The sequence below is a fragment of the Chiloscyllium punctatum genome, chromosome 9, assembly GCF_047496795.1.
Source record: "Chiloscyllium punctatum isolate Juve2018m chromosome 9, sChiPun1.3, whole genome shotgun sequence".
Taxonomy (NCBI): domain Eukaryota; kingdom Metazoa; phylum Chordata; class Chondrichthyes; order Orectolobiformes; family Hemiscylliidae; genus Chiloscyllium; species Chiloscyllium punctatum.
Window position 1 is genome coordinate 33,430,245 of NC_092747.1, and position 24,378 is coordinate 33,454,622.

General features: G+C 39.8%; 1 protein-coding gene across 4 annotated transcripts in view; it reads left to right on the top strand.

Moving 5' to 3' along the window:
- dclk1a (doublecortin-like kinase 1a) overlaps window positions 1-24,002 on the top strand; it is a 352,098-nt gene extending 328,096 nt beyond the window's left edge. For 3 of the 4 annotated variants that reach the window (XM_072577209.1, XM_072577208.1, XM_072577211.1), the window contains one exon: window positions 22,848-24,002. In XM_072577209.1, coding sequence (XP_072433310.1) covers window positions 22,848-22,905 — 58 coding nt within the window. In that variant the 3' untranslated portion in view covers window positions 22,906-24,002. Of the gene's footprint in view, window positions 1-22,836 lie in introns of all 4 variants that reach the window. The other variant, XM_072577210.1, reaches the window with a different exon arrangement.
- Window positions 24,003-24,378: the final 376 nt, after the last annotated feature.

The window sequence follows — 24,378 nt, forward strand, 5'->3', positions numbered from 1 at the left end:
GATGCATCAAGAACAGTTAGCTATTGATTTTGGTTGTCAGACATGGTAGTCAGACTATGATTGGTCACAATTTTGCCATGGGAATGCAACGTTTTCACAAATTCCTTTTACTTACATACTTACAGTGTAATCATTAGTACTGTCCAGATTATTCTAAAAAAAGTTGTTGAATAGCAGAATCACCATCTAATGTTGGACATGGTTTCTAACACTTGTAACTGAGAGCTGGTTGAGTGTAATTTGAATGCTACCCAATGTACATAAACAGCAGAATATATTATTTGATACAATCTGTTAGTATGGCTTACATGGAGAAAGTGAAGACTGCAGATGCTGGAGATCAGAGTTGAGAGTGTCGTGCAGGAAAAGTACAGCAGGTCATGGAGCATCCAAGGAGCAGGAGAATCAACGTTTTAGGCATAAACCCTTTCCTGATGAAGAGCTTATGCCTGAAATGTCAATTCGCCTGCTCCTCGGACTAAATGGTTTACACACCCGGATGATTGGAAGATCGCTGTTGTAACCCCATTGTTCAAGAAAGGATCAAGACAAAAGATGGAAAATTATAGGCCAATTAGCCTAAAAAATTCTAGAATCCATCATTAAGGATGAGGTTTCTAAATTCTTAGGAGAGCAGAGTCTGATTAGAACAAGTAAACATGGATTTACTAAGGGGAGGTCATGCCTGACAAACCTGTTGGTATTCTTTGAAGAGGTGACAAGCAGGTTAGACCAGGGAAACCCAGTGGATGTGGTCTATCTAGACTTCCAAAAGGCCTTTGATAAGGTGCCACACGGGAGGCTGCTGAGCAAGGTGAGGGCCCATGGTGTTCGAGGTGAGCTACTAGGATGGATTGAGGATTGGCTGTCTGACAGAAGGCAGAGAGTTGGGATAAAAGGTTCTTTTTCAGAATGGCAGCCGGTGATGAGCGGTGTCCCGCAGGGTTCAGTGTTGGGGCCACAGTTGTTCGCATTATATATTAATGATCTGGATGAAGGGATGGGGGCATTCTAGCGAAGTTTGCCGATGATACGAAGATAGGTGGACAGGCAGGTAGTACTGAGGAAGTGGGGAGGCTGCAGAAGGATCTAGACAGTTTGGGAGAGTGGTCCAGGAAATGGCTGATGGAATTCAACGTGAACAAATGCGAGGTCTTGCACTTTGGCAAAAAGAATAAAAGCACAGACTACTTTCTAAACGGTGAGAAAATTCGTAAAGCCAAAGTACAAAGGGATCTGGGAGTGCTAGTCGAGGATTCTCTAAAGGTCAACATGCAGGTTGAGTCTGTGATTAAGAAAGCGAATGCGATGTTGTCACTTATCTCAAGAGGGTTGGAATATAAAAACACCGTTGTGCTACTGAGACTTTATAAAGCTCTGGTTAGGCCCCATTTGGAGTACTGTGTCCAGTTTTGGTCCCCACACCTCAGGAAGGACATACTGGCACTGGAACGTGTCCAGCGGAGATTCACACGGATGATCCCTGGAATGGTAGGCCTGACATATGAGGAACGGCTGAGGATCTTGGGATTGTATTCATTGGAGTTTAGAAGATTAAGGGGAGACTTAATAGAGACATACAAGATAATACATGGCTTGGAAAGGGTGGATGCTAGGAAACTGTTTCCGTTAGGTGAGGAGACTATGACCCGTGGACACAGCCTTAGAATTAGAGGGGGTCAATTCAGAACAGAAATGTGTGACATTTCTTCAGCCAGAGAGTGGTGGGCCTGTGGAATTCATTGCCGCAGAGTGCAGTGGAGGCCGGGACGCTAAATGTCTTCAAGGCAGAGATTGATAGATTCTTGTTTTCTCGGGGAATTAAGAGCTACGGGGAGAATGCGGGTAAGTGGAGTTGAAGTGCCCAGCAGCCATGATTGAATGGCGGAGTGGACTCGATGGGCCGAATGGCCTTACTTCCACTCCTATGTCTTATGGTCTTATGGTCTTCACACCAGAACTGAAGCTTATATGTCACATACAAGTGTTTTGGCTTGATGACAGTATTCTATGAGTGGAGAAGACCACTCATAGGTTTATTGCAAGAAAGACAGGTAATTTAACCTGAAGTTCAAATTCATGAGACATGTTGTCCTTCCAGGGTGGTCTGAGGTAGATTGGCACCATTCAGGGCCAAATGTGGTAGGTATAGGTCCTTTTATGCGTTTGTGTGAGATACAGTGAGTGATGATTTAATTAGAATAGCCATTATTAAGCAGGATAACTTTTGTATGCCTTATCAGAGCAGATGCCTGGCCAGCAGTGAAAACATGGTCAGGAAAGGGAGACTACATCTGAAATGAGACTCAGCCTAAGTGAGAACATAGTTTGGGGAATTTGGAGGCAGTGTAGAAATTCGGTGCAGAGGGGAGAAGGTGTTTTTTGTGTTTTTTTGCCTCAAAGCTCGTGAAGTTTTATTTTAACAGGATAAGTTGAAGCCCAGGATCAGGGGCCAGCACAAAGCAGTGACATCACAGGAAGACCGTAAGTTCATTGGTTGGTAATAGCTGTTAATTTGACTATGTTGTAGATTACTTTCAGACTGAAAGTCATTGGGAGAAATATTTACAGACTGAAAGCTAAAAGATCAGTAGGAATTTTTACACTAAGTAAATAAAATAGAGGTGCAGGGCCAGGTGATGTGTTGTACCTGCATGACATGGGAGCTGGTGGACTGTATTGTAGTTCGGAGTGATCACAAATGTTGGTTCCCTAAGGAACTCTAGCTCTGATGTGATAAGCTAGAATCTGAGCTTTGAACATTGAGGTATCAGGGAGAGGGAGAGTTACCTGGATGCTGTGTTTCAGGAGACAGTCCTTAGGCTAACTACCTCGAATTCAGTCAGTTGTCAGGGTCAGGAGACTGTGACTACAAGCAAGGCAGGTAGAGGGATTCAGGAGCTCATGCTGAAGAAGCCTCAGCCCTTGAACTTTGTCTAACAGGTTTGGGAATATTGCTCCCTATGTGGATAAGAGTGAGGGATAAGAGTGAGGGCTGTAGGGAGGATGAGCAAACTGACCATAACACCATGGTAAAGAGAGCCATTCAAGATGGGGGACAAAAGAGAAACGTAGTTATAATTGGGGATGGTATAGTCAGGGGAATATACACAGTTCTCTGTGGCCAAGATAGAAAGCCCCAAAAGCTGTGTTGCTTGCCTCATGCCTGGGTTCAGAATATTACAACTGGGTGCAGAGGAACTTGGTGTGGGAAGAGAAAGATCCAGTTGTTATGGTCCATGTGGGTACTAACAGTCTAGGTAGAAGTTGGAAAGAGGTTCTACTGAGGGAATATGAGTAGCCAGGAGCAAAATTGAAAAGCAGAACCTGAAAAGTAATATGCTCTGGATTACTACCTGAACCACGAGTAAATTGGCAAAGGTTCAACAAGATTAACGAGGTGAACACATGGCTCAAAAATTAGTGTGAGAATAAGGGTGTCTAATTCATGAGACATTGGCACCAGTACTGGGGAAGGAGGGAGCTGTTCTGATGGGGTGGGTTTCACCTGAATCATGCTGGGGCCAGATTCCTGGTAAATCACATAATGAGGGCTGTTAATAGGACTTTAAATAGGTGGGGGATGAATTCACTTGCATGGAAAAATATGGAAAAGGCTAAAAGAGTAGACGGCCCGGATGAGGTTACTAAAGTTTTCAGAAGAAATAATAGCAGAGAATATTGAAAATGTCAGGAACCTAATTTCAGGCACAGCGGATTAGGAGATAATTATGAGAAGCAGGAAAATCAAGGCATGACTGAGATTTAAACATGCAATATGTGAAACAAAGTAAATGAGCTTGTGGCGCAGATTGAAATTAGGGGGTACCATGGCATGGGGATCAGAGGCATGTAGCTGGAAAGGGATCAGGGCTGAGAACTAAGTATCCAACTATACACATTGAAATGACAGACAGATGGGCAGAAGGGATGGAGTTGCCTTGTTAATAAGAAATGGAATTCCAGAAAATGAAACCCGATAGGACCAACGCCTCACGATTCTATGGACTACCAAAAATCCATAAACCAGGAGCCCCCCTCAGACCCATAGTCTCACTACCCGGAACACCAACTTACAGACTGGACAAAGAACTACATGCAAGACTGAAATACCTAGTAGAAGAGTCACAGCACTCCATCCACTCCACCCAGGAATTCCTAAAAATCATCAAAAAAACCAAAATAGAGGAAGACGGAACAATGGTCTCATTCGACGTAACAGCACTGTTCACCTCCATCGACATCAACCTGGCAAAGGAAACACTTACCACACTTTTAGAAGAGACGATCACACACATCCCAACCACCACCAATCACATTACCAATGAAAACATCATGAAGCTAGTGGACCTGTGCCTCACCACCCACTTCACTTTCAACAACATAATCTACAAACAAACCAACGGCACATCCATGGGATCTCCGTTATCAGGATTCATAGCAGAAGCGGTAATGCAAAGACTAGAACAAACAGCCCTGCCAACATCAAACCAAAAATCTGGGTCCGCTACGTAGATGACACCTTTGTCATCACAAAACAAAACAAGATAGAAGAGACATTCAACATCATCAACAACACCCTCACAGGCATAAAGTTCACCAAGAAGGAAGAAACCGACAACAAACTCGCATTCCTGGACGTCACAGTCGAAAGAAAGGACAACTGAGAACGACAAGCTTGCGTATGCAGAAAACCAACAAACACTGACCAAATACTTAACTACACTATGATGGGAGTTGTGTACAGGCCTCCTAGCAGTAGCCAGGATATGGGGAAGAAAATAGATCAGGAGATAGAAAATGGATGTAAGAAAGGCACAGTTATAATATTCATGGGGAACTTCAATAGAGACTGTGAAAATCAAGTTGGATCCTAAGAAAAGGAATTTGTGGAATGTCTACAAGATGTTTTTTTCGAAGCAGCTTGTGGGAAAGCCCACTAGGGAACAGGCAATTCTGGATTTGGTGATGTGTAATGAGGCAGACTTGATTAGGAAGCTTAAGGTAAAAGATCCCCTAGGGGGCTGTGACCTTAATATAGAATTCACCCTGCAGTTTGAGATGGAGAAGGTAGAATGGATATAATGGTATTACAATTGAGTAAAGGTAACAACAAAGAAATATGGGAGCTAGTCCGAGTAAATTGTAAGGACAGGCTAGCAGGGAATGTAGTGAATAGCAATAGCAGGAATTTCTGAGGGTAATTCAGGAGGCAACAGCAGAAATTCATCCCAAGGAAGAAAAAAGTAGTACAGGGAGACAAGGCAGGTGAGGGACAGCATAAAAGCAAAAGAAAAAGAATATAATGTGGTAAAGGTTAGTGGGAAGCCAAAGGTTTGGGAAGTCTTTAATAACCAGAAGAGTAAAACTGAAAAAAGGGGCAGAAAATGAAATATTATTAGCTAATATAAAAAAAGACTGCAAGTAATTTTTTAGATGTATAAAATGTAAGAGAGAGAGGCAAGAGTGGACATTAGACCACTGGAAAATGAGGCTGGAGAAGTAATAATAGGAAACTAAGAATTGTTGGAGGACCTGAATAGATACTTTGCATCAGTTTTCACAGTGGAAGGCACCACCAAATCCCAGAGCTTCAAGAGAGTCTGGGGGCAGAAGTGAGTGTCGTGGCAATTACTTAGGGTAAGGTGCTGGGGAAGCTGAAATGTCTGAAGGTGGATAAATCATCCAGACTGGATGGTCTACACCCCAGGGTTCTGAAGGAGATAGCTGAGGAGATTGTGGAGGCATTGGTGATGATCTTACAAGGATCACTCCAGTCAGGAAGGGTCCCAGAGAACTGGAAAGTGACTAATGTAAATCCCTGCTTAAGAAGGAAAGGAATCAGAGGACAGGTAATTATTGACTGGTTATCCTGACCTCAGTCATTGGTTAGATTTTAGAGTCCATTATTAAGGATGAGATTGTGGAGTACTTTGACATTCTGAGTAAAATTGATTTTCTCAGCACAGCTTCATCAAGAAGAGGTCATGCCTCACAAGTCTGTTAGAATTCTTTGAGGAGTTAACCAACAAATTAGGTAAAGGGGACCAGTGATGTATTTGGAATTCCAAAGGTGCCAAATTTCACATTTCAAAAGCTGCTCAATAAAGTAAGAGCTTGTAGTGTTAGCTTGGATCAAGGATTGGCTAACTGACAGAAGGCAGAGAGTGAAGACAAAGGGGTCTTTTTTAGAATGGGTCAGTGTTGGCACCATAACTATGTTAATGATCTGGATGAAGGAATGGAGGGCATTGTTGCTAAGTTTTAGATGACACAAAATTAGATTGAGGGACAGATAGTTTCGAGGAAGCAGGGAGGCTACAGAAGGACTTGGATAGGCTAGGAGAGTAACATATAAAATACAATGTAGGAATGATTGAGGTTATGCACTTTGCCAAAATCATAGAGGCATGGACTGTTTACTAAATGGGGAAAAGCTTTGAAAATCTGAAGCACACAGGGACTGAGAAATCCTAATTCATGATTCTCTTATAGTTAACTTGCAGATGCAGTTGGCAGTTAGGAAGGAAAATGGAACTTTAGCATTTATTTCAAGAGGCCTAAATTACAAGAGCAGGGCTGTACTGCTAAAGCTTTAGAAGGCTTGCTCAGACTACATTTGGAATATTGTGAGCATTTTCAGCACCATATCTAAGGAAGGATGCGTTCACCTTGGAGGGGGTCTAGAGGAGGTTTACAAGAATGATTCTGGGATGAAGGGCTTGTCATTTGAGGAGCATTTGGGGACTTTGGACCTGTACTCAAAGTTTGGAAGGATAAGTTGGGGGAATCAGCTTAAAACTTAAGAATTCTTAGGGGCCTAGATACAGTAGATGTTTCCACTAATAGGAGATACTAGGACCCAAGGGCACAGCTTCAGAGTGAAAAGGTGACTCTTTGGAATGGAGATGAGGAGGAACTTATTCAACCAAACTGTGGTTAATCTGGACAAGGCACTACCACAGAGAGCTGTGGAGGCTTAATCATTGGGTATATTTAAGACAGAGATAGATAGATTCTTGATTAGTAAGGGGGTCAAAGGTTAGGGGAAGAAGGCAGGAGAATGGGATTTAGAAACATATCAGCCATTATCAACTAGTGGAGCAAACTCAATGGGCCAAATGGCCTAATTCTGCCCTTATATCTTATGGTCTATTCACGAGATTGCCAATAAAATTGATCTTGTATTGTGTGGAACTTTAAGAATTGTAATACTTCAATTGACCATAGACTTTAGCTAATTAGTGGTAGAGAACCTTTTGGCAAATTTCTCAAGTAATAGAGTCATAGAAACGTAGACACGTACAGCATGGAAACAGACCCTTCAGTTTAACTCATCCCTGCCAACCAGATATCCTAAACTAAGCTAGCCCGATTTGTCTGAACCCTTTCGAGTTTTATAACATCCTTCTGATAGGGAGGAGACCAGAATTGCACGCTATATTGCAAAAGTGGCCTAACCAATATCCTGTACAGCTGCAACATGACCTCACAACTCCTATAGATTAAATTAACTACAGTGTGGAGGTGGGCCATTTGGCCCAACAAGTCTACACTGACCTTCCAAACAGTAACCCACCCAGACCCAATTCCCTCTGACTAATGCACCTAACACTATGGGCAATTTAGCATGGCCAATCCACCTGACTTGCACATCTTTGGATTGTTGGAGGAAACCGTAGCACCCGGAGGAAACCCACACGGACATGGGGAGAATGTACAAACTCCACACAGACAGACTCCGAAGGCTGAAATCGAACCTGGGTCCCTGATGCTGAGAGGCTGTAGTGCTGACCACTGAGCCATTGTGCTACACTCAATGCTCTGATCAATAAAGGAAAGCATAATAGATTGAGGCAACGAAGCTCATTTGATAATTCCATTCAATGGTCAATTTGAGTGCTGATTCCATAAAAGATGTCCATCTCCTGGTAGTGGACACAAGTGTCAACAGCTGACCTTAAGGGAATTCAATGGCAGCAGCAACTATTTTGGTGTATGTGGTGCCATTGAATTTGAACTCACCTGCAGGAGCTACTGTTTGATGAACACAGATTCAGAAACTGTTGACACATCTTGTTTGCCATGATATACTGTTAATGACTTCATTGGTTGATACATTGGTAAAAGGCTAGCAATGTCAGACGCACACATGGACATGTTATTGCTCTCAAATTAACTGTCTTCATGAAGGTGAAGGAATAATCCTCACAATTTGTGTGGAAAACTCATCTAAACCCGGTTACAACAACTCATAGCCTTTGGAAAATTCTTGTGTTGACTCAGCCATAAATAACATAAAGCTTAAAGGGACATCACTTTTGGTGTCTTGAGAAGCCCATATGTGCATGGATGATGCACATCTTGTTATATATGTCACTTGGAGGTTAGCACCCTCAATGCAAGTCCAACAAGCACTTCTGCAACTTGCCCTTGGGTATGATTGCATGATCATGTGTCATGGCAGGTCCTTCGGGTATTAATTTGGAAACATCATTGGGCCCAGCTTTATTTTGCTGTAGTCACATTTGTTGAGTATGTAAATTCCAATTCCTTTCTTGGGTTTACATATATGTAATTAGGCTTTGAAATTATGCCACACTACCAGAAGTTTGCAATGCAGATGAAAATCGATCAAGTGGTTAGTTGTTCCAAAAGATGTCTGTGCCAGATCTGCTGGGTTTGCTTTCAGGGTCTCAGCATCCTTGTTAGATGCTAATTTGTAATGAGAACTGGTAATGAAGGAATTTGAATGAAGCAAACACCTCGTCCTATTTAATGTAGGATGAGGGTACACTGAAATTGAAGCCATGCATGAGAACATGCTCCTCATTTTTGGGGAAAACATACTCAGAGATTTATCACATGTTTCATGGGATCTTTAAATGTGCTACTAAACCATTTCTGTTTAGATACTTTCCTAATTCAACTGATCAGAGATGTTATTTTCAAGTAAGTCATTAAATGATAATTAATGCCATCTTTCCACTCTTCTGCATAACCCTGAATTCTATTTATATTTAAATAATTATCCTATACCCTCTTGAGTGCCTCAGGTGAACTTGTCTCCACCATAATTTCAGGCAGTGCATTCTAGACCTGAAGGAGTCACTTTTTCTGCAAATGACTTTAAAATGGCTGGCTTTTTATTCTTTTGAGCCATTAATTAGTGGGAACAATTTCTTTCTGTCTATTCTATACAGATCCCTCATGACTTTTAAACTTTCATCAAATAACCTCTCTAAGTAAAACAGTCCTAAGTTCTTCCAACCTACCTTCACAATTGTAGTTTCTCATCCCTGGAGTCATCCAAAAATATCTGTTTGTTCTCCAATGTGTTCAAATTCTTCTTAAAGAGTGGTGCCCAAAACTTCTACTTGGTGTTTTGTACAAATTCAGCATAACCTCCTTGCTCTTGCGTTCCATGACCCTATTAATATATCCTAGGATGCTGAATGGCTTGTAATCACTCTTGCCATCTACCCTGCCACCTTTAGTGAATTAGCTCAATTTTACCTGGATTTCTTCTCCTGCACCCACTTTGGAATTGTGCATTTCATGAACTTCATTTGACACCCATCTACCCCTCCACTATGTCTTTTTTTTAGTAGTTCTACACTGTCCTCTTCATAATTTAAAATGTTTCCAAAGTTTGGATCTTCCACAAACTGTAAAATTGCCCCTTTCACTCTAAGATCTGGATCATTCACATCATCAGGAAAAGCAAGGGCCCTAATGCTGATTCTTGAGGAAATCCCCCTACAAATCATGACATAGCTAACCAATTGCCTCTTCTTCTGCTGTATAAAATCAGTGTTCAAGTCTGTTTCTTACATCCTTTTCCTAACAAGTATAAAACAAAAAGCTGCAATATTGAGTCTTCATTAGAAGAACATGTAAATACAAAGATGGAGTCTTGTAGACATAGCCACATGTTGTCTGTTAGTCGAAGCCCACAGCAGCATCTAGCACCATTCAGGCTCTTGATAAGCCAAAGCAGGATCTTCGCCTGAGATCAAGGGCCTTGGGTATAGGGTGGGAACAGATGGAATATCTTTGATATTCAGCAGCAGTACTTGGGAAGGAGCACCAACACAACCCAACCACCGCCCCCACCCCGCCCACACACACACACACACACACACACACACACACACACACACATCTGAGGCCTGTGGTCAAGGAGGGACTTGGGCACAGTTAATAGCAGGAAGCAGGTTGCTGGGAATGGCCTACGGATGGAGTGGGGTTGTTGGAAGTGAGGATATTGGGTAGGTCTCAGTACTTTCTCATTTTCTAATCCTGCATTCCTGGATTAGCATTGGTCCTTCCCAACTAGTCCCACCTTCTTGAGCTCACAAACAAGTATACTCTGATTTGCTCATCATGCTGTATGCATGACATGGTTTAATATTGGCACGTGTAAGTTTGACAGGAGAAAGCATATACCTAAAGAACATGCAGTACAGGACAGTGCCTGGAATGAAGTTTTCTAGGAGAAAGTGAGGACTGCAGATGCTGGAGATCAGAGCTGAAAATGTGTTGCTGGAAAAGCGCAGCAGGTCAGGCAGCATCCAAGGAGCAGGAGAATCGACATTTCAGGCATGAGCCCTTCTTCAGGAATGAGGAGAGTGTGCCAAGCAGGCTAAGATAAAAGGTAGGGAGGATGGACTTGGGGGAGGGGCGTTGGAAGTGCGATAGGTGGAAGGAGGTCAAGGTGAGGGTGATAGGCCAGAGTGGGGGTGGGGGCGGAGAGGTCAGGAAGAAGATTGCAGGTTAGAAAGGTGGTGCTGAGTTCGAGGGTTGGGACTGAGACAAGGTGGGGGGAGGGGAAATGAGGAAACTGGAGAAATCTGAACTTCCGCCCCCCACCCCCACTCCGGCCTATCACCCTCACCTTGACCTCCTTCCACCTATCGCACTTCCAACGCCCCTCCCCCAAGTCCCTCCTCCCTACCTTTTATCTTAGCCTCATTCCTCATTCCTGAAGAAGGGCTCATGCCCGAAACGTCGATTCTCCTGCTCCTTGGATGCTGCCTGACCTGCTGCGCTTTTCCAGCAACACATTTTCAGCTGGAATGAAGTTTGCCCTCTTTACATCAGAATTACTTGTTTTTGTAATTATTTTACAAATAGTAGTCAGTCATATCCTACTTATTCAAAACATGGTGCATTGTTTGGGAAAATAGATGTGAATGCCAATAGTTTTTTTTGGCACTTTTCAAGATACAAGAAAGTGTCATGGTAAATTTGCAGGGAATAGTTCCAGCAAACACAATTGCTTTTGTATATTAATTCAGTTTACAGTATTTTACTTTGTCTCTTCCAACATTATTCTGTCCTACTCTGTGGTGTACTTCAGACTAACACCTCATTATTAACTATATTCGCCTTGAACAGTACACCAATAACCTATCCCTTCCCAAATATAACATACTAAATTTTTTAATTGACCTGTTCAGACATGTTATGACATTCCTCTGGAGCAAGTGGGACTTATACCTGACCTTTTGATCCAGAGATAGGGATACTGCATGGCACCACATCACTTCAAACCTCCATACCAATTTATAAAGACTCAACTAATTTGTTACTGCAGATTATAATGAAGTTGAAATTGAGTTCTTCCACTAGGGAATGTGAAGTTATCATCAGTGCATTTTCACAAAACAATATTTATAAATAATCTCCACTTGCCTGGCTGAGAGGAGCTCTAACAAAATTCAAGAAGCACTATAAAGCAGATTGGCACTCTATTTACCATGATAACATTCGCTCCCACCCAACACAGTTGCAATAGTATTTACAATCTGCAAAACATATTGGAGCACCTCATGAAAGCTCCTGTGACAGCACAATCAAACCCATTACTTTTGCTGTCTAGAAGGATGAGGACAGAAGATGCATGGGAAAACCACCACCTGTAAGGTCCTTTCCAGGACATGTAGAATCCTGACTTGGAACTATATCAGCATTCCTTCACTGTCGCTGGGTCAAATTCCGAGAACTTTATTCCTAACAACATTGTGGGTATAGCAACATTATTTAGACTGCAGTGGTTCAAGAAGATGGATTGGCGCCACCCTCTTTGGTGATTATGGATAGGGAACAAATGTTAGCAATGCCCACATCCCATGAACGAAGAAATGAAAATATCCTGCTTACTTCCATTTTCCAGAAGGTGACTGCAAAAGATCATTTAAATCATTAAAGGGAGACTTGGATCTTGACATGAAGATGATAAGGAAAGTCATAACAATTTACCTCTTCCGCTGTGTACATACCTTAATTTGTTGATGCTATTAAAGCATCATATTAACATGAAAACTGATATTCTTCTTTGCTATTTTAACTTGAACTTCAATTGAAGTTTGCAGTAATAAGATTCCTGCTTCAAATGTCAGTATTATAAATTCTTACTTGCCATCATTGACTTATAGTATCACAAACCAAAATTCCTGAAAGTCTATTAATTTAATTTTTAAACATTAACCAGATTATCTAAAAATATTGTGTTTGAACCTCAGATATGAGTTACTAAAAAAAAAATTAACTTGTAGCGACTGCAGTAGTATTTTACATGCCAGAATAAGCACAAAGGACCTATTTTCAGAAACAAGAACAGAGAATTTTAATCAGCTCAAGGGCCTTTTTTCCTGTGTAAAACATACAGAAATGTTGACTATTGTCATTAATACATCAAAGCAAGTAATTGTTGAACTCAAAAGAGCTGGAGTTACACTTGGATTGTCTACTTTTATCACTCCTTAATCTCTACATTCAGTTGTAATGGGTTAAATCATCTTTTTAACATTAAATTATTTTATTATTTCTGTAATTAAAGCTATTAACTGTTTTAATAGTTTTTATAACAGAAAGATTAATGTATTTCAGTGTTTCTGAGCGATTAGAAGTCACAAAATGAAAAGTTATAAAGTATGAATGTTGGTGAAAATGCTCAACTTGGCTGGAAATGCTTATACAAGAGTGGAAAAACCTTGAGATCTTTAATTCACATTCTTTCTGTTTGTTCTACACTGTACTTTAAATTCCTAACTTGTTTGCCCATGGCAACATGCTGTCTGAGAGGTTCATTATAATACAAATCTAATTCCAAAAATTGATTAATACTGTGATTTTCCTCATTTCACATCCATCTGGGCTAAAGGCCAAGTAGCTTCTTGTATGCCTGGAACAGATTTCTTAAAGCTGTACACCAATTCTGTTTGTTGCTATACTAGTTCACTTTAAAGATTGCTTTCAGATCTCACCTCTCACCCAATGTAACAGTATGAAACAATTAGTATTCGGATTCCAGGGATGTCAGAAAGTATCAGAGGCAGATTGGCCACATTTTCTCATTAACTGGATCTATAAGCTGAAGCACAATGACTTGGTAATTGCAGAGAAGATCTGACACTATCAACAGGCATATAGAAAGAGGGCAACTGGGGAGCTGTGCCAGTGGTTTTAGGATTGTTAACCACATTCAATCATAGCAATGTCACTGCCACTGACAAATTCATTGAAATCAATGCTGTCTCTAGTCTATTGTCTCTTATGCAAGGAGCCAGATATGGAAATCAACTGTATTGGTTAATTTGTTTTCCACAGCAATATCAAACAGATGACTTTGTTATTCAACAGGGCCAACATTCACCTGCATTCCCACTGAACAGCAATAGGCTATCCAATTTCCCGATACCACTGGAATGTTCAGGATAGCATTGAATTAGTCATTCTTCTCCCTTGACAAAACAAAGGGTTTCACGCCATCGATTTGAAGTAAATATAAACCATGAACCAAGTTACAGAGGATACATTAGGCTTTAAAAACAGTTTTTCCTTTTTAAAACATTTAACTTGTTGCAGATTTATTTAATGGCAAAACCAAACAGAAAGGATGTTTTATTGAAGACCAAGACTATCAGCCCTATAAAACAGCACCCTTACAGTGTCTGTAAATGGGAGCAATGCCTAGATACAACAAAGTCTGTATTTCCACCAGGACACTTACTGTTCAAATATCAGCATAGAGACATAGAGATGTACAGCATGGAAACAAACTCTTCGGTCCAACTCATCCATGTTGACCAGATATCCTAAACTAATCAGGTCCCATTTGTCAGCACCCGACCCTCTAAACCCTTCATATTCATATATCCATCAAGATGACTTTTAAATGCTGTAATTGTACCAGCCTCCACCATTTCCTTTGACAGCTCATTCCATACACACACCACCCTCTGCATGAAAAAGTTGCCCCTTCGGTCCCTTTTATATCTTTCCCCTCTCATCCTAAACCAATGCCCTCTAGCTCTGGACTCCCCCACTCCAAGGAAAATACCTTGTCTATTTATCCTATCCATGCACCTTGTGATTTTATAAAGCTCTATAAGGTCACCCCTCAACCTCCAACACTGCAGGGAAAACAGCCCCAGCCTGTTCAGCCTCTCCCTATAGCTTAACTCCTCCAACGCTGGCAACATCCTTGTAAATCTTTTCCGAACCCTTTCAAGTTTCACAACATCTTTTCGATAGGAAGGAGACCAGAATTGTACAAAATGGGAAAACCAATGTCCTGTACAGCCGCAACATGACCTCCCAACTCCTGTACTCAATACTCTAACCAATGAAAGGAAGCATACCAAACCCATCTTCACTATCCTGTCTACCCATGACTCTACTTTCGAGGAATTATGAACCTGCACTCCATTGTCTCTTTGTTCAGCAGCACTCCCCAAGACCTTACCATTCAGTGTATAAGTCCTGCTAAGATTTGCTTTCCCAAAATGGAGCATCTTGCATTGATCTAAATTAAACTCCATCTGCCACTCCTCAGCCCATTGGCCCATCTGATCAAGATCCCTTTGTACTCTGAGGTAGCGTTCTTTGCTGTCCACTACATCTCCAATTTTGTGTCATCTGCAAACTTCCTAACTATACCAAATCATTTATATAAAATGATGAAAAGTAGTGGACCTAGTATTGATCCTTGTGGCACACCATTGTTCACAGGCCTCCAGTCTGAAAAGCAACTCACCATCCTCAGTCTTCTATCTTTGAGCCAGTTCTGTATCTAAATGGCTAGTTCTCCCTGTATGCCATGAGATCTAACCTTGCTAACCAGTCTCCCATGAGGAACCTTGTTGAATGGCATACTGAAATCCACATAGATCATGTCTACCACCCACCACCAATGTTACGCTTGCCAGTCTACAGTTCACTGGCTTTTCCTTACCACCTTTCCTAAATAGTGGTACCACGCTAGCCAACCTTCAGGCTTCTAGCACCTCACCTGTGACTATTGATGATACAAATATCTCAGCAACGGGCCCAGCAATCACTTCCCTGGCTTCCCACAGAGTTCTAGGGTACACCAGATCAGGTCCAGGGGATTTATCCACGTTTATGCGTTTCAAGACATCCAGCACCTCCTCCTCTGTAATAAGAATATTTTTCAAGATGTCGCCACCAATTTCTCCACATTCTATATTTTTCATGTCCTTCTCACAGTAAACACTGATGCAAAATACTCATTTAGTATTTCCCCATCTCCTGCGATTCACAACGTAGGCTACCTTGCTAACCTTTGAGGGGCCCTATTCTCTCCCTATTTACCCATTTGTCCTTAATGTATTTGTTAAAAAAACCCTTTGGATTCTCCTTAATTCTATTTACCAAAGCTATCTCATGTCCCCTTTTTGGCCTCCTGACTTCCCTCTTAAGTATACTCCGACTTCCTTTATACTTTTCGAAGGATTCACTCGATCTCCCCTAACATTTCTCTTGTCATCCAGCATTCTCTATACCTATCAGCCTTTCCTTTCACCCTAACAGGAATATACTGTCTCTGGACTCTCGTTATCTCATTTCTGAAGCTTCTCAATTTCCAGCCATCCACTTACCTGCAAACATCTGCCCCCAATCAACTTTTGAAAGTTCTTGCCTAATACCATCAAAATTAGCCTTCCTCCAATTTAGAACTTTAACTTTTAGATCTGCTCTATCTTTTTCCTTCACTATTTTAAAATAGAATTATGGTCGCTGGCCCCATAGTGCTCCCTCATTGACACCAAAGGCACCTGCCCTGCCTTATTTCCCAAGAGTAGGTCTAGTTTTGCACCTTCTCTATCGTAGGTAAATCCACATACTGAATCAGAAAATTTTCTTGTACACACTTAACAAATCCCTCTCCACCTAAACCCTTAACACTATGGCAGTCTATGTATAAAGTTAAAGTCCTCCACCATAACCACCCTATTATTCTTACAGATAATTGAAATCTCCTTGCAAATTTGTCTGAGGGGGTCTATAATACAATCCCAATAAGATGATCATCCCTTTCTTATTTCTCAGTTCCACCCAAATATCTTCCCTAAGTACAGCAGAAATGCTATTTCTTATCAAAAACGCCACTCCCCCTCCTTTCTTTCCCCTCTTTCTATCTTTCCTGTAGCATTTGTATCCTGGAACATTAAGCTGCCAGTCCTGTCCAACCCTGAGCTACATTTCTGTAATTGTTATGATATCCCAGTCCCATGTCCTGAGTTCATCTGACTTCCCTGTTAAGCTTCTTGCATTGAGTGAATGCAGTTTAATATATCAGTCCTACCTTGTTCTCTGCTTTGTTCCTGCCTGCCCTGACTGCTTGAGTTGCTTCTTAACCGTACTAGTCTCAGGTTGATCTCTTTCCTCACTATTTCCCTGGATCCCAACCCCCCCACCTTACTAGTTTAAATCCTCCTGAGCAGCTCTAGCAAATCTCCCTGCCAGTATATTAATCCCCTTCTAATCCAGGTGCAATCCGTCCTTTTTAGACAGGTCACTTCCACCCCAGAAGAGATTCCAATGAATCTCCGGTGCACCAGCTCCTCAGCCATGCATTCATCTGCTCTATCCTCCTATTCCTACTCTCACTAGCTTGTAGCACCTGGAGTAATCAAGATTTTACTATGCTTGAGGACCTCCTTTTTAAATTCCTGCCTAACTTTCTTATATTCTTCCTTCAGAATTTCATCCTTTTCCCCTCCTGTGCCATGATTTGGAGGTGTCGGTGTTGGGCTGGGATGCACAAACTTAAAATAAATCTGTTTATCTATAACCTGGTGTTGTGAGATTTTTAACTTTATCCTTCCTATGTTGCTAGTTCCAGTGTGTACAATGGCCTCCTTCTGGTCCCTCTCCCCTTTGAGAACATTCTGCATGCCCTCTGAGGTGTCTTGAACCTGCTTTGATGGTTGTGAATTCCAATTGTGTCTTACAATGTAGCCAATATTTCTAATATCATTGTCATCTGCTATATGCTGCACCATTTTGCAGTAATTATGAAGATCAAATGCTGATTAGCTAGTCTAGCTAAAATAAGCTCTCTGTGGCAACATAATATTTTCATTGGGTTGTGGGATTTAATAGACTGATGTGAATACTGTTGGAGTTGATTTCAAAACAGAAATATTTCTGTGCCTGTGAGCAGTTAAAATGAGACCATCTGAAACTTGAATCGCAGGAACAGAGTGGGCCATTTGGCTCCTGGAATTGATTCTCAATTCAATTTTATCCTGGTGATCTGCAACCTAACAAGAAGCAGTATAACTCTATGTTCATTACATTTATGAAAAAAGCTTTTATATCCCACATATTGCCATGAAGTTTTGAAATTTTCCTGCTGTGGAATTTCCAGTTATGTAATTCCTACCTGTTTTGGTGTAGATTTGTGTATGCAGAGTCTCTTTTTTATTACTCAGTCCTTTGAGATCTACAGCATAACTCTTTTCTGCTGTGCAGGATGGGAAGTTGGTGCTGTAGCAATAATGATACTTCACTAGTAATGCAGAGACCAGACTAATGCTCAGGGGATATTGATTCCAATTCAAGCTTGACAGCTGATGTAATTTAAATTCAATTAATGAATCTGGAATATAAAGCAAGTCTTCATAATGGTGCAATAAAACTCACATTGAGGGAAGGAAGTCAACTTTCTTTACCTGCTCTGGTAGACATTAAAATCCAAAGTATTGTGATTGAATGGCTTGCTAGACCATTAAGAGTCAGTTAGAGGATGGACAATGCACACATCCCATGAAATAAGTTTTAAGAACTTATTATGCATATTGGTAGGAGATAGGTGAATATATCATAACAGTATCTTTACTCTGAAAAGTGCATAATGTATTTGAAGTTTCTGCAGTGGCAAATATGACATACCTAAACCACATTTCAGTAGAAGTCATTCCAAGGCCATTTTAAGCATAGTCCTTAATCTATATCCTAATGACTTTCAAAATTTTGAGTACATATACTTGCAAGGTTACAGTGGTTCAATGACATAATTAGTTTTTCTGCTCTTCCAAATACTAAAAAGCCTAAGTATGCATAAATAATTAATCTCACGTAAAGCTTCAAGTGTTGTAAATCAAATGTTCTCGGCTTTCTTTGTAAAATTGTGGTCTGTTTCCACCTTTGAGATTGATTATAACTCACAAGTGACAGTCGAGTCAGTATCAGTTATGGAAGTAAAAGCCTGACCATACAGTAACTAAATATTATCACTTTCAATATGCACGTATACATGTAGGAAGAGAAGCCTAACCGAGACATTAGGCATGGGAAGTCAGCTGGGTCAGTGTAGGTATAGTGTTGGAAGAGCCACAACCCTTGACTTTGACCAACAGATGCAAGCTTTTTCCTATCTGTAAAGATGAGTCCAGAACTGCAAGATCGATTAGCATTAAGGTGCAAGATGCTATTCAAGAGGGGGAGTGATGAGGTAGTGATAAGAAAAAGTATATTCAGCGTATATATTCAGTTCCTTGTCATTGGAAGTTCTAAAGTATAGGTTGCCTGCCCAATGCCAGGGTCAAGGACATCTATTAACACTGAACATGAACTCGCAAATGGGAGGGAGGGATCTAGTTGTTATGGTCCACATATGAATCAGCAATATAGGTAGAATGAGGATTGAATATGCTTGAGGAGTTAAAGGTCAAATTAAATGTAGAAGCTCAAAGGTGAAAATTTGTAGAGAAAAGCTTGAGCCATTGTCAATTGCATAGGGTCTGACAGAAGGGAGAATTAAACATGTGGTTCAAAGACTGATGTGAGAACAAGAGGTTGTGATTCCTAGGGACCAATATGTAGGAAAGTAGGAACTATTCCACTGGGTTAGGCTTCCCTTAAACCATGATGGGGTTATCAGATCGACTCTGATTTCATTGAATGCAGTGCAGATTTGATGGGCTGAATAGCCTTAGTCTGCTTGTACACCTTATAGTCCTTAATGAGTTATAATAAGGCTGGTGAGTAGGTCCGTAAACTCAAAGGGAGGGGTGCAATACGTTCAGGTGAGGGGAGATTTAGAAATCTAAAGATAAAATTGGAGAGAATTAAATGGTGTAGCACTTTGAGTAAGGACAAGAACTGTAGGACAAGAATGGACAGAGAGAATAATGGTAATAATGCAGCAGTGTGTAAAGTTTTGCAAAAAGTAGTTACAAAAGCTATAAAACTCTTTATCCAATTATGCAAAACATATTATGCAAAACATTCACCATATGGTATTTGTACTAATGGTACAAATAGAGATTAATAGTTTTCACTTCATCACAATTACAGAGATTTAGTTATAATGTGACCAAGTTTGGGGAAATAAATATTCTCTGATACGTAAATTCAGACAGAATGCTAATAACGAGTAGGTGCCCTGATAAAATGAATTGTTGCTCAGATGTTCAGGATGTTGACTCCATACGGCTAAACATCGGGAATAACAAGAATCAGAAAATACTGTTAAGAACAATTTATAACAATGGTAGTTATACTGTTAGACAGAACATTAAGCAGGAAATAATTGGGGTTTGTTACAAAGGCAATATAATAATTGTAGGAGATCGTAATCTTTTTATACACTGGACCAATTAGATTGACAAAGTGTTCTGGAGGATGAATTTACAGGACACTGTCGCAAGATGTTTTGGAACCAACTAGGTATAAAAGCATTGTGCAATGAGGTCAAAGATCATAGTAAATGACCCTCTTGAAAAAAAATCATAATGCAGTGGATTTCCATATTAAGTTTGAAAGTGACATACTCAAGTTTTGAACAATATTATTAAATGCAGTTATTTATATTAGATATAATGAAGAGCTAGCTAGCTAAGCTTGAATGCTTAAGTGAACTAAAATAAATAGTGGGAAATACTGAAAGGAACAATTAATTGTTCAACAAAAACATATTCCATTGAATAACAAAAATAATAGCAAGAAACCCCATCTGTGTCTTTTTAAAGAAGTTAAGGATCATGTTTTAAAATGCAGAAAAGGAACACCAAAACCTGATTAAAAAGAATAAAATAGCCATGAAAATAAAAAAGACTGCAATTTCTTTTATAGCCATATAAAGAAAGAGATGTGGCTCAGAGAAACCTTTTTTTCCCCCCATTTGAAGCAGGGAAAAGAGAAATTACTGCATGGAATGAGGTAGAGACAATAAAAAAATTGTTGAGTGATTATCCCCTCCCTACAGGTGGCAAGGAAGGAACCCAGAAAAGCAAAAAATTTGATGTGTTAATCATGAAGAGATACTCACCCCTTTCTTATTATCTCAGCAATTAACGGCTGGGCTAAAGGTTTATTCTGAACCTTGTTAATTTTGCCTTCAATTAAGATCCTTAAGCAGATAATGAGCAGCACCTTAAGGGGCTCAGCTCACAACCAGCTTGGTGACCTGCATTCCTGCATACAAAAAGGGGGTGATGAAGCTGCCAGATGGTGGTGGCAGCGGGAAGGGAGTTGGACTCCATTTGTTCCAATCTGGAGCTCATCAGAGGTTGTGATATATGACCGAAGGGTTGCTACTAACCCTGTCTTCTTGAGATCTCCATTTCATGAGAGCCAACAGAAATCAACCTACTATCTTGCTGTTGGATTCACTGAAGTCTAGGCCTCCAGCAATAATCCCTAGGACCCAGATACTTCTGATTGGGTGGGACTTCACTGTCAAGGTTTTAAATTTGCCATGAAAATCAGCTGGTCCACTCTTAAAACTGGTTGATTGGAGCTTGACCTATTAAGCTTTCTTGCTGGTAAGGATGGGAAATCAGGAACCTTTGAAGTTTACCAACCCCCACACGTAATGCATTGAGCACTAAATCTCAGCATTTTTGGCCACCTTCATTACGAGAAGGGATAAATTGCATACCAGAAATAGAAGATAACCAAGGGCTAGTATGAATGATGAACTTAAGATAATTAAGTTTAGCAGATAAAAAAAGAGAAATTTATAGGACTAGAATCTGACCAATCCCCACTTCCCGAATGCTTAGGTACTCATGTCCTGAAGGAAGTAGCTGTTATGATAATAAAAGCCCTGGTTACAATTCTACAAAATTCACTAGATTCTAGAGAGGTTCCAGTGGATTGGAAGATAAAACATGGTTAATGGATGGGAAGCAAAGAATAGGGATAAATGGGACATTTTTAAATTACCAAGCTGTGACCAGCGGAGCATCACAAGGATCAGGATTGGGGCCTCAGCTATTTAAAACCCATATTAATGACTTGGATAATACAAACTGGGAGAGGATATAAACTGTGAGGAGAACAAAATGAAGCTGCAAAGAGATGTGGGCAGGCTGAGTGATAGGATAGCAGTATAATATCGGAATTTGTGAGGCAAGCACGTGGAATGTGTTTTACTGATTTTTTTTGGAGGTCATCACAACTGCACCTTGACAAATCAGAAATATGCCTCTGATAACAAATGTATCAATAAAAGGAACATGACTATCTATGAACACTTTAATTTTAGTTGTCAACCAATGTTGCCTCACTCTGTAAATTTCACATGATCAACTTTGTTTCCCATTTAGTAATCATAGATATTACTTTATAAACAGTTCATGGTGAATGGTTGCGTTAAAATATACTTCCGTGGGGTAGTGCAATTTTATTACTGATTTAGGATTGCATTCCGTGGTTCTGTTGTTCTATCCATGCAAATAGAAAACCTATTTGGTCATGCCTATATTTTATGATTATAATCAGCATGATTGCCGAATGGTGACTGAGTAAGTCAAATTCAATTTTTATTTCATGGAATTCCAGGATATTTGCTGTTGTTTTGGGTATCAGAGTACGCAAAATAAACAAACCAATGTCTGTGTTAATTATTCTGAAATGAAGACTAGAAGTATTTTGAACTGTAAATATAAATAATGACCAATTGAACTAAGTACTAAAGGTTAATACACACCATAACCATGCAAAGAGTCAACATTTGTAAGCATTGGGGTTGGGGGTGGAGGGGTAGAAGAAAAAAAAACTGATTGAAAATTAATCCCTTTTCTTCAAAGAGAGCAACTTAAGGAATGTATGTGATCTCCAGCCTCACTCTAACAGAGCTGCTAGTATTCCTGCATTATAATAAATGGTCCATAACATGGAAAAGCCTTGAGCTAAAAACCTTGAGCTTAAGCTTTTGCAATATATTGGGTGCAGTGAATAAGAATCTTATAATGAGGTGAAACTGGATTTATTTTAGCATGAATTTCCCATTTCGAGCCAGTGCAATAAAATTACTTTTTGCGTATTGGGAAGCTAACTTGAACAGATAGGTTCTGCAAGCATCATTTTATAGTAAATGAGGTTTTCAGAATATGACAAATGCCAATGCTTCTAAAATCACAAGTTTAGAAGTATGAAAAATTCTGAAATATCCATGAATGAAAATATCCAACAATGAAAAATACATTAAGTATTGATTGTAATATTGTTTAATATTAGATTATGTTCCTAAATTTGCCCCAAACTTGATTTTTTTCTCATTTACTATTTTATGACCCTGACAGACCACCGCTCTTGATAAGGAGAGGCAGGTTTTCCGAAGAAGATGCAACCAGGATGTGAGGAGAAGCTACGTGGTACAAACTAATGCACCAGAACACAACTCTGAATCTGAAGATTACTCACCAAGCTCTTCTGAGACTGTTCGCTCACCAAATTCTCCCTTTTAATGAACCCTATTCTCGTTACCAAGCTCCAATTGCTTACTGCAATTTTATAAATCATTTCTGAAGAAATAATGAATGTTTAGTTAGTCAAGCTAGGACAATGTTGCACTGATATATGAACAGTATTGATTCTAGCATGGTTTAATGGAAAAGCACAAGGCATGTGAAGGTGTAGGTGATTCCAGCTGCTTTGCAATTCAGCCATTGTCTGTATTCTTAACCATTTAGGCGCTGTGTTTTCCTTGCATCACAAAACACATTGACGTTCTCTATCTCTGACCATCTCTCTATATAAAGAAATCAGTTTGTTATGGTGCAAAAATGCTACTGTTGTTCAAAGGATTCTGAATTTCTGCAAAGTCATAATATTTGCCAGTCTATGAATCCTGAATTCTACAATATAATCAGTGAGCATTGCGTTTCCTTAAATAACTTTATCTTTCTCTTGATTTTCAAATTAAGTTGTAGCAGTTTAAAAGAAACCAGTACTATTGTAAATCATTGATAAACAACTTGATTACTCCAAAATCTAGTATGATAAAATTCTGTTTGAACAGTACTTGACTCAGAGCATAGAATGGTGAGATAGGTGACTAGGATCGTATCTGTGTGTACCATCAACAATCACTGAACAGCAGTATTGTATGATATGATAAAACTGAAGTAAAGCTCCACAGTTTGATATTTAGTTCATTAGAGAAGTAATAAAATTTATGTTAGAATACTTGTATCAACTGTGTAAAACATCCTTAAAGATGAAAAACTTTCACTGGATAAACTTCTACAGTTTTAAAATAGTTTCTTCTATGTATCAGGCACCCAAACCTGATGTTAAGAAGATCTTTCCTACAGACTATTTTGTAGAAAGTGGTGAAAGTTAACTCATGTGAAATGTCATTGCTTTACAGTAGTCATCATGTGACTAAGTGTGGTGCATACTATAATAAATAAATAAGCCAAATCTGTGAATAAATGATTTATTGATAACCATAATCATGCATGTTGATTGATGTGTGTTTTTTTATCCATCAATAGATGGAAAGTGCAAAGTATATTTCAGTTTTTTGAATTCTGTTGTATTGTTCTTGGATGCTCACTTACATAGCTATTGAAGATTTTTCTCATCTGATTACTTTCAACATTAGAATGTTTTTGAGAACTCTTTTATTGTTTGTAAGCTGTTAATCTGTGAGCAACACATTTGAATTACTAAAATAAAAACAAAATCCTGTGATGCTGGAGGTCTGAGATAAAAAAAAGACAGGAAGTACTAGAAAAACACAGCAGTTCTAGCAGCATCTGTGGGGAAAGAAACAGTGTTAAATCCAGTATGATTCCTGAACTCAAGAAGTCATCTTGGACTTGGAAT